The following is a 13,991-nucleotide window of genomic DNA, read 5'->3' on the forward strand; positions in this document are numbered from 1 at the left end:
AAGCGCCCAGGTGCCTAGATAACTTTACCTGAGAAGGATTTCAGTTTCTGATGTTTATAAAACCTGTTTGATGGCATTTTACTGAACCACATTTAAAAGTATTAAACATTATTAGAAGCATTGGACTCCAGGTCGTAACTATACTTGTTTACACATACATGCATAATGTATAAGTATGTGCGATATTTATTATACAAGAAGTAAAGTTCTAAAATTTTCTCTACCTTAGGATTTTGGCCAAATGCAATCATGTAGACCTCACCAATTAAAAAAAATCTATGCATGTATGTTATATCTACTTTATCATTTTTTAATTCTATGATACATGTAATTTTTAAGTAAAAAAAAGTAACATTGAAAACAAGAAAGTGATTTAAAACTAACTTCACTACTTTCAAGAACCCTAAAAACTGCAGAGAGCAAAAAGGTAATCATTCATATCATAAGCTCTAGAAAATGGGGACAGGAAATCCTAAATTACAAATAAAAGATAATGTTTTAACTAGACTAGAAAATCAGAACAATTTAGACAAAATACTTTAAGAGCAGGAATGTACTCAAAGAGTTAATTTACACCAACTTGCATGTGAAAGCTTTTGTTACTTCTGCTCTACAAAAGCTTAACAAACATGAAAGCCACCATTGAACACAGAAAATATTAGAAAGCTTTGCATAAGTTTAAAGATTTTAAAAACCATAACCTCCATTTCATAATCATACGTTAATGTTATACTCACTCATCACTGCATTTGTTCTGAATAAATATAATACAACACATGGAAGCAAGATTTCTAAGCTTTTCCCTACCTTAGGCTTTTAGTCAAAATGAATGCAAACAATCACGTGGGACTCAGCCAAGCAGTGACGTTAAATTCTGCTCTGTCAGAGAGAGCATCTGTCAAGCCCACATTTAAACTGCTGCCTGCCTGTGCAGCAGCTGAAGAACCGTGGATTTCATATTACAGACTAAAACCCCAGTAAAACTGCTCAAAAAAAAAAAAAATCCTTCCTGCAGCTGCCAGGCAACGACGACGGAAGAGAGGCAAAGCCTTTTTTTTTCCCCAATGCAACTGAAACACAAAACCCCAGCTCTGCTGCTTTACATTGCAGCTCAGCACTACTACTAGAAATATGGATACTGAGAAGAGAATACAGCACCGCATTGTCCAGCCGGAGAATACAGCAGATGTAAAGAGCGTCAATGCATCAACTGTCGGAAAGAGTCAACAGTGCACCAAATAGAACGGACAACTACAGCCCTTTTGTTTAAGGAGAGAAAATGAAACACAGGGAAAATCTCTGAAGACTAGGGCACATATGAACAAGAAGGGTAACTTGAAGACACGCCGACAGATGGACACTTTGGATACTGTGAAAAGCAATCACAGGAGGCAGACTGTTGGGGGATGTGCGCATGTTCGATAGCATCGTTTTGGGGGGTTTTTGTTGTTTTTTTTTCCTTTGGCTGAAGTGATGGCGTGCCAAAAGTATTTTCAGTGGGCATAATCCTCTCCACCTAAATGGCCTGACCAAGAAAGAAAGGTATGTCGCTGTCTTGTGTACAATGTGTATTAAAAATGTGTTATGATTTTATAGTCCTGCGGGCACTAATACTTGATAAACAAGTTCATGCAGTTCACTGCCCTTGAAACTATGAAAGGGTCTCTAAATACAAGATTTTAAAATTTTTCTTTTCTAAAAGACAAACTGTCATTGTTTTATTCAACTAAACATGTAGCTGGGAGTAATTCTGTACGATTACAAATATTAGAGAAAAAACAAATAGTAATTAGATATACTAAAAAGATTCTCTGAGAAATTAAACTAGGAAAAAAATCTGTAGCCCTTTTAAAAAAAAAGCCAGCAATTCTCTAGCAAATTAGGTCAAATTGATTCCTTGTCTAATAAATTAAAGCACATTTTTAAAAGTGGCTTTCAAAAGATAGTGCAGGAAAATTATACTAAATAGTATCTAATATGATCTTAATTTCATAGGGTCTTTGTGGGGAAATCCTTTCGAAACAAAATCTTAACAGCTAATAGTAATATCTTTGGTCTAATATCTAGTTCCTCAGAGAGGACAAACACAGTTCAAGAGTATATCAGCAAATTTTAGGTATTATTGAACTACAAAAGGATATTACAAGTTAAAACATGAGCATCAGATTACATACGGCAGTGAGTTTATGAAAAGCATAACACCATCAAGGAGTCAGTCACACGTTATTACAGTATCAATGAATACAACTTTAAACAAAGAAATATCAAATAGTTGTTCTAAGTACATTAGTGAAGTAGGGAGCTTTTAAGTAACAAACTGATTCCAAATAATTGAGTGTAAGACTGTTCCTAAAGATAAATTTTAAAGTGAAATTAAAAATCTAGCATAAAATAGTTTGATATGAAAATATTCATTAATAATATAAGATCAAAATAATATCAATAATGGGCTTATGAGCTTTATTTACATGTAACAGAAATCTATCTATTGCCTCTACATGTGTCTACAAGAAAGAGATAAACTATCCTGGGTACAATCAACACCAGAAGATCAACTAACTCAATTTTACAAACCTATCGTACTTTGATTTTTCCCCTCACTTTCATAAAACTTACTAACAATAAAAAAAAGCAAATAATTTTAAGATCTGTGGAAGAACTGCATTGTAAAATTAAGACTGAATGTGTATCAAACCTTGTTATATATAAACATCAATTCTCAATCATGAGTATCTGTATTCTAACAGATTAAATTAGAAATTATTAAATGAAACAGTTTCAAAAATCTAGCCTTTCCTAGTATCTTTATTAGAAATTAAGTTAATAGACTAAAATAAATGTTTCAAGACAAAAGTATATAAGTTTTTCTACCAAAGCATCACTTAAATCTGTGTCTGTTTCAAAAAAAAACTAATATAATTATACCAACTTTTAAAGTTGATATGGGGGTTACATTTAATAGTAACATCCTTATTAATTTTAATCCATAAAATATAAAATCACACTGAAGGTATTATAATCAAAACAAAAAAGAAAGGATCTACCTTTAAAAAACTGTAAGACATGGCAAAATACTTCAGTCTCTATCCTGTTCTCATTTTCTAAACTAAAATACAACAGGCATTATAATCTGAGAATAATTTTATCGTTTAACAAAAGAAACAGTTACAGCAATTTTACTTTCTTTTTAATAGCACACATTTGCAGATATATACGTATATATCTCCATTCTGGGAAACTTTAGCAAAGAATGTTAAGGCTAGATGCATGAGTTTCATTTATAAATGGGAGGGCATCAAATAGGTATATTTGTAAAGGGATTTTAAGCCTTCCTAGATTAATACTTATAAACATGTAATACTCATGAAATTTGAATTAAGATGTACCTCCATCTTATAAAGTTATATTAAAACCAATTTATGAATGAATGCTAAGCTACAATAAAAATAGCTGCTTTCTAGAACACTAAAACACTTTGAAATATCACTTTAAGTACACTTTTCTTGAAAACAATGTAACTTACTATAATAGTTAATACTTCATTCTCTTAGGTTCATTTAAAAATCTGACCTTGAATTTATTCCTTTTTGAACTGTAAGTCTTCACTTTTAAAGTATCTGAATGATTGGATCTAAACCATGTTTTAAGCAATTTTATATCAACAGAAGGCTGATAAGTATGTATTTATAACACCTGAAACAAACCAAATGAACTTTCCAAAGTTACTTCTTTTTAAATTTATACACATAAGTCTTCAATATCCATTAGACTCATAAGGTGGGTGTGTATCATTAGTGGTTACCAAATAATATAATTTTCCAATAAATTCTTTAACAGTTTTCAGCTTTAAATATAATTTATAAAGACAGGCAGGAAAATTTGTTTCTAAATTGGGCGATGAAGCTCTATAATTTTCAACTCATGTCATATAGGAACCATGTTTCCACCGGATGAAAACAGCTTTCATCTTTATACAATACTGTAAGATTTAATACATGTAAATAAAACTAAAAGTAAACTAGAAATTTTTTTTAAAAAAATCAATGTTCGTTCATATATATAAATAAATACATTTTTAGTTTTGGGAAATACCTTATTCAATAAAAGCACCATTCAATTTCAGAAACAAGATCAAACCTTAGTGCCTGGTACACATTAGAAATTTGTTCAAATTCCCACCTACTTGCTCCTCCTAGTGGCTGCTACTAGAATAGTATTTCATTCATAAACATCACTTTAAGCAGTAAGGTATGTGTAAGTTTTATGCTACAATTAGTCAATTTCTTGAGGACTTCCAAGTAAATTATATTACTTCTTAAATGTATTTGTGTCAGTGTTAAACCAATCTGCCATCAACAATAAGTCGATCACTATAAGCTAAATAAGAACATGCATTTACACATATAAGTTAAAATAAGTGGCTGTTAAAATTTTATTTGCTTGAAGAAATTATTACAGTGAACTATTGAAATAAAATCACTTCTTGAGCACACGAATTTAATTTAACACTGCAGGTCCCAAAATTAATGATTAAATAAATGACTTCTACTTCTAAGTTTGGTTTAAAAAAAAATTGGAAAAATAAATGCTAAATATTTGTCTCCATTCCTCCAAACAGCTTTTATTGAAATTCAAACTACTTCTATGACCCCACTTCATCTAGAAGCATCTAAGAATAGGAAAAAAGAAAAAACAAAATACAATTAACAAATACAATACAAATAAGTTTATGCTTTGCTGAAAAGCCTCTTGCAAAAGCCAGTTTTTCATTATGTGGCATCATTCATTTCTTTTGTCCAGCACGTAACTTTTTAAAGATCAAGGAATGAATGTGCTACGCTACTATAAAGACATAAAAAATAAACTAATTTCTGATTGCTGCAGAGATTTGTTTTAACAAAACATAATTCAAGAATATTTTAAGATATAATTTGTACAAAATAGGGTTTAAAGCAGTTGAAGATAGTAGTGGCCACTGCCTATATTTTGCTAAAATACAGTCCAAAAAAAAAAAACTGTGTAAAAATGCATGTCCTTTGCCAAACTCATAAACAAATAAGACTGATCTCCTGGATACTTCCTATTTGAGGTGGATGGTCAAAATTAGTAAAATATTTAAATATCAACCACTTATTACTGTCTAATCTCACACTGAAATTACTGGACCCTGAAAATTAATTTTGACAGGTGTATCTTCTCATTGAGTTTCAATAGTGGGGGCCAGTGGAAATGCGCCAGGCAGTGTACTGTGACTAACTGAACTCTGCCACAATCAAACCTGCACCGTCTGTCTTAAAACCAATACATGACCATTTTCCAAAAAAGGACACTGACTGGGCAACCATATCGTCACAGCATGTCAAATCAATTTTAATTAATGTCAATAAACTTTCCATCTGTTCTCAAGGCCTTCTTACTGAGCCTTTGTAAGAAATCTAAACATTTTTTTTCTTTCTACATGATACAACTTTAAAAATCTTTACCTTAAGTCAAAAGAACAGGTGACCAGAGTTACTGAGATCATCAAATGAGTACAATAAAATTAATTTATCACTTACCTTTCAAGTGATGATTGTTACAAGAATATTTTAAAAGAAATAAACCTTGGTTATTTCATTTTGTCAAAAGGAAACAAATTATATGCTTTCTTCTGGCTTATCCTATTTTTCACAACTTAAAAACGTCCTTTTATTAGCAATCAGAGTCTTTTCAAGTTAGTTTGTGAGATTTTGCATTTTGTAAACCATTATGCTTCATCTTTACAGAATGACTTCAAGGGACACACAACTAAACCAGAAAATGATGACCAAAGAACAGGACTGATTCAGGAAGAAAAAAAAAAAACAAACCTAAGAGTATTTCCGGCCTCATACATCTTACTGGATATTTCCAACATGTTTCAGTGGAGGAGAAGACACTGCTGCTTTGCAAAGATGACCTGGAATGCTAAAAGGTCTCTGTTCCGGACCCACCTTATGGGTGTACTTTCCCTAGTGTTTCTTTTTGCTATGTTTTTGTTTTTCAACCATCATGACTGGCTACCAGGTAGAGCTGGATTCAAAGAAAACCCTGTGACGTACACTTTCCGAGGATTTCGTTCTACAAAAAGTGAGACAAATCACAGCTCTCTTCGGAACATATGGAAAGAAACAGTTCCTCAGACTCTGAGGCCTCAGACATCAACTAACTCCAATAACACAGATCTATCACCACAAGGAGTTACAGGACTAGAGAACACACTCAGTGCCAATGGAAGTAATTATAATGAAAAGGGTACTGGACATCCAAACTCTTATCATTTCAAATATATTATCAATGAGCCTGAAAAATGCCAAGAGAAAAGTCCATTTTTAATATTATTAATAGCTGCAGAACCTGGACAAATAGAAGCAAGAAGAGCTATCCGGCAAACGTGGGGCAATGAAAGTTTGGCACCTGGCATCCAAATCACACGGATTTTTTTGTTGGGCATAAGTATTAAGCAAAATGGCTACCTTCAACATGCAATTCTAGAAGAAAGCAGACAATATCATGATATAATTCAACAGGAATACTTAGATACATACTATAATCTGACGATTAAAACACTAATGGGTATGAACTGGGTTGCAACATACTGTCCACATATTCCATATGTTATGAAAACAGACAGTGACATGTTTGTCAACACTGAGTATTTAATACACAAGTTACTAAAGCCAGAACTGCCTCCTAGACATAACTACTTTACTGGGTATCTAATGAGAGGATACGCACCTAACAGAAACAAAGACAGCAAGTGGTACATGCCACCAGACCTTTATCCAAGTGAGCGTTACCCTGTATTCTGTTCAGGAACTGGTTATGTTTTTTCTGGGGATCTAGCAGAAAAGATATTTAAGGTTTCTTTAGGCATCCGTCGTTTGCACTTGGAAGATGTGTATGTAGGGATCTGTCTTGCCAAGTTGAGAATTGATCCTGTGCCCCCTCCCAATGAGTTCGTGTTCAATCACTGGCGAGTTTCTTACTCAAGCTGTAAATACAGCCACCTAATTACCTCTCATCAGTTCCAGCCTAGTGAACTGATAAAATACTGGAACCATTTACAACAAAATAAGCACAACGCCTGTGCCAACGCAGCAAAGGAAAAAGCAGGCAGGTATCGGCACCGTAAACTACACTAAAAGACTATTTTTGTTCAAGTGTGCAATTTGTAAATATTGCTTAAAGCATGTATAGTTAAAAACTTGATACATACATAGAACAAGTTTTAGTTCAGCTCATCATGTAAGGGAATTCAAAACTATATTTTTAATTTCTGAAGAAGCTAATTCATAAAATTACAACAATATGACAAAAAGATATCCCAAAAGAGTCTACTTTTAAAAAAAACTGTATAAAGAAAAGGATTCTCTGTATTAACATGCAATAAGCATGAATACATAAAGGGTTCAAGTCTTATATTAGGGATCAATACAGTGTATCTGCATACATTAAATCATAATTTAAGAAATGAAGATAGTCAAAAGATTCCTAGGTTTACTTTGAATTTCATCATATAATCTAATGTACAAGGGAACTTTGTAACTGTGCAAAGAACACATTTTCTGACCTGACTTTAGAGTTCTAACTTTATACCACACACAATAAGACTTAGTTAAGTTATGCCATAAACTCAGTTATATTCAGGCATTTGAGCAATGCAATTCTCATTCAAGTATTTACTTTTAAAAATAAATGATAAGTGTTTTATAATTTCTTTTATTAATTCTCATATATACTGGGGAAATTATTTTGACATGTGATAAATGTGAAAAAATAATGTGTCTCAGGCTCAAGTTTTTAAAATGAATTATTAAAGGTTTCAAAATAGATAAATTTTGTTTGCTCATTAGTATTAAGGGCCAACCCAGTATTTCAATGAATTTTGCATTTAGACAAAATATTGCACTCATGGAGAATGCTTAACTACAAATATACCTTACGTCACGTATGTCTGTGAAATAAAATCATGTTCCTCTAAGTGAAGCAAAAGTACTAACAAAAAAAGCACAATGATGAAGTGTCGTTGAAAAATGAAGAAAAAAGGGAATACAGGTAGAAATTTCACTCAATATATTTTTAAGATGTATGTCTGCCAAACAGCAACATATGGGTAAAGTTTTATTTCCTGAGGGCAGATGTACAGAATCCAACACTTAAATCATTTTGTGAAACTTACTTATTTCGCTCAATGTCAAGTTTACAAACCTAAGTTTCTAATTTGGTAAATGACAAATATCTGCATCACCAACTAAAAACCATTTAGGAAGAGATGGGGAGAAGCTACAAAAGTTTGATGACTGTTTGTTTGCTTTTGGAATGGACAACATACTCAATGCACTTTTATCAAGGTACTATTACTTTTTAAAAGGTAAACACCAAAACCTTGAACTGAATGTTATAGAAATGTTCTCATATTTTGTTTGGCCTCATCATGAATTTTAACATCAATAAACACAGCCCCACTAACTTAAAAATAATGTTTTTTATTGCATGTAAATTTATCAATTTTACCCACTAACCTAAGTGTTTTGTTATATGTAAATTTATCAATTTTAATTAAGTCAGAATGTTTCTGACCAGAATTCTAACAATTTTATCACAGAACCTATTATGAAAGGATAAATTGCCAGAAGTACAAAAATGTTATTTGTTTGTAGTACACTGAGTCCATAAATTTATCCCCTCTTCTAAATAAGAAGCATTAAGGACTCTATTCCACATCAAATGTTTCTGAACAATCAGCTATGAAACATCCTCCAGCTTTTGCTTAATTATTATTTTTCACTTAATTACTCAATATAATTGAAGAGTTACCAGTATTACTACAAAAAAAGACATAAAAAAAATCACAGCAGTGATGAGAGACAGAGGGACTATCAGCGTAAACTAATTCCCTCTGATTTATGCCACAGAAGAAATGGGGGGAATGTATGTTTGTGAGCACTAAGGTACAGGTTTGTAACAGGAATAAAACCAACACCCTGATGATATTTGAAAATATAATAGTATAGTATTATTGGGTTTAAAACACTGACTTCTGAAAAACAAAATCCTTAAAAATATTTAAGTACTTATTCTTAGGTATCAATTTAAAACCATTTCTATATTCCTCATGATTGACTTGAAAGATAATGATAATGATGATCTGAGACCCCAGAGGGGATTAAACCAAAGTAAAAAATCAGTATAAAGGGGGTGGTGCACACCTTTAATCCCAGCACTCAGGAGGCAGATGCAGATGGATCTCTGTGAGTTCAAGGCCAGCCTGGTCTACAAGAGCTAGTTCCAGGATAGGCTCCAAAGCTACAGAGAAACCTTATCTCGGGGAGGAAAAAAAAAAAAAAACTGTATGTTTTGCCTTTAGTAACACATGGAAAATGATGCAGGAGGAATGAGAATTCAAGGCAAAACTAGATTAAATAGTGAAATCCTGACTAAGAAGACAACCAAAACTTATTTTAAAATAAAAATTCTATTATCAATTTATTTTCAAATTTCATTTCCAACAGCATAAATGTTAACTTTATAGGCCAAATAAGCCGCTATCTGAAAGTCTCATCAGTTGTTAATAGTATCTACTTTACCTCAGTCGTATGACAATTTTTGAATATGAAAAAGAAATGTTTGAAAATGACTACATGGATTTGATCAAAGGAAAGATTACAGAGTGAACTGGGTACCACTACACTCAAAGTGCTAACAGATATTTCAAAAGGAAAATGCAAGTTTCAGTATTTACAACTCTAGGTTGTTTAAAATAAAATTAGAATAATTTGTCAATGACTAATTCGCATTTTACTTAATCTCTTTCATGTATTATAATATGCAAAAGTACACACATTCTCGTTGGAACTTTATTAATTTCTAGTTCCAGAAAAGTCTGCAATAATAATACCAATAATAACATCACACACTATTCACTGAATGTGGAAGCAGTGTACTGGTACTGTGTTAAAGTACTGTACATTACTTCAAACAATACTTGTAACACTAAAAGAAAGGCTCATGTGGGAGGTGATATATATATATAAAATAACAATGCTTTTTTGTTCCATCTCAGAGATTATGGTCTTATCTATTATGCTGTTCTGCTATATGTTTTACTTATGACAGAAGCTAACAGGTCTACAAACCCAAGCAAAATTGGCTTATTCCACTATTTGCCATTCTCTTCTTATTCTCTTTGGCCATGCCCACAGATTTCACAGGCACTTTTCTCTTGCTAGCATATGGCACCAGGTGTTAGATATAAATAAGAAAAGGGAAAAGAAAACATATTTGATCCACTAGTTGATTTATCTTCCCCTTAGCAGATATTAGTGAATGGTAAGTTTAATTTTGAAAAATATGTACACTGCTATTTTGGGAACTGGGTAACACCTACAATGATAGGCAAGAGACTTAGAAATTTCACAACTAATGATGTTCAGCAGACAATTTATCCACTACACCATTTAACAGCTACTAATCTACAGTAAATTTACCATTCACCAACTCCTCTGACTAAGTCTAGCCAGTCTAGTCACACACCTTTAATCCCAGGGAGAGGCAGAAAGATCTTGATGTGATCGAAGCTAGCCTGGTCTACAAAGCAAGCTCCAGGACAGTCTGAGCTGTACAACAGAGAGATCACGTCTCAAGGACAAGCTAAAGATGCTAGCAGGCTTCTTTCCCAGGCACCACATGGCATAAAAGAGAACAGACTTACAAGCTGCTCTCTAACCACTACAGTTGTGTGCCACGGCACAAGTGACACACACATTTACACAAAAACCATACAGTGAATGAAATGCAGAAAATTTAAGAAAAAAATAGATCCCAGATGAAATAAAATGCAATATTAACTACTCAAGCACCTGCTCGTCCTAGATTGCTTTTAACATGGGGCTGGCACGACTTCTTTAATAAATGACATTGCAGAGTCAGAAAAGAGAAACTAAAATGAAGTCAAACAGCATAATTACTTATAACTAAGCAAAATTAACTTGTATAAAAAATAAAGCAAAAGACAAGCAGGGCATGGTGAAGCCTGCCTACAGTTAGTCTAGAAGATGAGGTATAGTTCAACTACTTGAGCCTAGCAGTTCCATATCGGTTAAAGCAACACAGCAATGCTCATTTAAAAAACAAAACAAAAAGATAAAAGACAAGCTTTAAAAATGGACAAAACATGCTCTTATTAAGCTCCCCTACCAATAAATCGCTCAGGATATAGAAAAAATTTTAATGGTACCAACCACACATAAGAATCATGATCTTAGGAAAATGTATCTGGGCTATTTTATCCATGTTTCTCCTTACTTCGTGTCAATACATACCATTTAAGTTTATACTTATCTTTTAAGATTTATGTTATTTTATGTGTATGAGTACTTTGTCTGCATGCACATATATATGTACCCCATGCATGCATGCCTAGTGCCACAGATCCCCTAGAACTAGAGTTACAGACAGTTGTGAATCCAGGTCCTCTACACAATAATAGAATGGCTGGCCCTCTCTCCAGCCAATATTGTATCTTTTTAACTAAAACATATCAATTACTCATTTAATGTAATGTAGTTAAACTAAATTTAATCAAACAAAAATTATACTTTCTAGAACTAAAGGGTGACAGACAAAATCTTAAGCAAGTAAACTATAAAATGTTTAACACATTGTTTCCAATCATTCATCGAACATTATGAAGCATCTACTATTTGTAGGTACCAACATTATAATAACAAGACAAAATATGGACGTCTTTGGTAACTTACTCTGTATAAGTGCATAGCCACATAGAGAAAACATAGAACTGTATCTGTTTGTGTCTCAATCCAAGAATAACTTCCAAATTCATGGAAAATATGCCAATAATGAAAAATATTAGTTCTTAAAGAAAAAGTGAATTCTTTCAAAGTTAGAAACATTGGAAAATTGAAAAACCAGAGACAATACAATGTCTAAGTGATAACATAAAAATTTTGGAAAAGAAATTGTTTCATAGTTAAAACATGACTGAGAAAATGAGAAGCTTGCTATCTATACAGGCTGGAGCCCCCATATATGAAAAGGGAAGATGTAGAAAGCAATGACCATCCTCAATAGAAAATGGGAGGAAATATTAAGGCATTATAGAGCAATGATACATCCCCTAAATCAAGGTCAACCCTGGACTTAAGACAAATACTAAATAAAATTGTACAGATAAAATACTCTGCAAATAACAAATAAGGAAAAACTTTCTGGATGGCCATTTGTACTAGCAGAAATGAAAATGAAACAGATGCTAAAAGAGAATGATTTTGCAATATTTAGCAAAATTCTGCAAGAATTCGATCCCTTTGTTCAGCAATTACGCACCAGAAGTTTGAATCCAAATTATAGTGGTAATATGAAACAAAATTAAAACAAAAGTAACAACACAAGTAGGACTTTTAATAGCACAGAATAGATAACAATCATAATTCACATGGGCTACAAAGGTACATCACAATGTATTTAGTGGGAGACAATATAAGGTAAAAATAATAGCAAAAAGCCACTGGCATTATTATCACAAAGCTTTAACTGATATGTTATAGACATACGCAAGATTAAGAAATGATATGTAAAAAAATGATACATTAAAGTTCCAACCCCCTATGTGGGTATTTGAAAATGAGGTCTTTAAAATGTAATAAATCGACAGCTACTGGAAATGCTGCCCTCACAACAGAATAAGTGTACTTGTAAGAAGGAAGCACGTGAAGCATAAGGTTAGGTGGATGTTCCTTCCTTGTTAGCAACAGAACAACTCTTTCTTTTATGATAGGAAGAATTTAAGCAAAAACTCTGGTTTTAGGATTACAGTGGAATTATTATACTAGCAATATAAAAGATATTGCCTAGCATTTTAAAAGAAATCTCTGTATCTGTCTACTAAAATATCAAAAGACAAAGGGAGCCTCAATGGTAGAGAACTTTTTTTTTTTAACTATTTTTAATTAAGCCTCTTGGGAAAAAAAAAAAGTGGGCAGATCTCCAGGAGTTCAAGGCCGGGATGTTCTACAAAGCAAGTTCTAAGACAGCCAGAGCTACATAACAGAGAGAGACTGTCTCAAAAATTTTTTTCACCAAATTATTTATTTACTCTATGTGTATTTGCATGTGCTTGTGCACACATATGCCACAGCAAGTAGAGGACAGATTGTAGGAGTTAGTCGTTTCCTTCCACCATGTGAGTTCCAAAGCTAAACTCAGGCCATTAGATTTGGCAACAAGCACTGACCAATTCCCCGGTCCACTGAACACTTTCAGTGTTCAGGTTACAGTTTCTAGATACCACTGCCTTATAAATCAACAACTTATCTTTGCAGAAATGCTGAGTGCCATATCTGTAGTAGAAAATAAACATATGACTTTGCCAGAAATCAAGAAATGAGAATTAATAAAATCAAAATATATTAGGTCACAACTTCAAGAGGCTCTCAACTGACTAAGATGAAGTATCTAGATAACTAGACCGATTGTGTCAATTGATATATCAATTTATTTCATTACAATTACCAATTTACTATATATGTATCTTATAACACCATGTTAAACAGACAATAAAATTTATTTTAAAATAAAATGAATTCAGCAACAAATAAAACTGTGAGATTAAAGAGAACTCTGTCCATAACATACAAAAACCCAAATTTTTATTTAAAAAAAAAAAACTAACAAAGAAAAACAGTTACTACTTTAACTAAAACTATAACTGGACCAAAAATTAAATATAAAATATATATACAAATGTCTGTGTGTGTACACGTGCACACGTTTCTGTATGTGTGTTATGTATTCAGTTCCTGCATACAAATCCTCAGCGCTCTTACAGCTTTAGGCCTTTAGAGCACTAGGTTGGTTCTTTAATTGCACCAGTTTCTCCAACTTTTTGGTTTGTTTGCTTACTTTATGACTGTAGCCAAAAAAAAATCCTAAATGATGGAAGATTAGCAAAC

General features: G+C 32.6%; 2 protein-coding genes across 3 annotated transcripts in view; one reads left to right on the top strand and one right to left on the bottom strand.

Moving 5' to 3' along the window:
- The window catches only part of Cdc73 (cell division cycle 73), a 684,130-nt gene that overhangs the window by 625,713 nt on the left and 44,426 nt on the right, over positions 1-13,991 (bottom strand). The gene's annotated exons all lie outside the window — the stretch shown is intronic.
- B3galt2 (beta-1,3-galactosyltransferase 2) lies at positions 917-9,200 on the top strand. Its single transcript, XM_050119993.1, has 2 exons — positions 917-1,542; positions 5,766-9,200. Exon 2 carries the CDS (start codon positions 5,895-5,897, stop codon positions 7,161-7,163), a length of 1,269 nt encoding a protein of 422 aa, XP_049975950.1. The 5' UTR covers positions 917-1,542; positions 5,766-5,894; the 3' UTR covers positions 7,164-9,200.

This window comes from Alexandromys fortis, unplaced genomic scaffold, assembly GCF_014885135.2.
Source record: "Alexandromys fortis isolate MF-2015 unplaced genomic scaffold, M_Fortis_MF-2015_v1.1 scaffold_142, whole genome shotgun sequence".
NCBI lineage: Eukaryota > Metazoa > Chordata > Mammalia > Rodentia > Cricetidae > Alexandromys > Alexandromys fortis.

Bases quoted from the DNA above. Each gene is read 5' to 3' on its own strand.
- B3galt2 (XM_050119993.1), top strand. From the start codon at position 5,895: ATGTTTCAGTGGAGGAGAAGACACTGCTGCTTTGCAAAGATGACCTGG.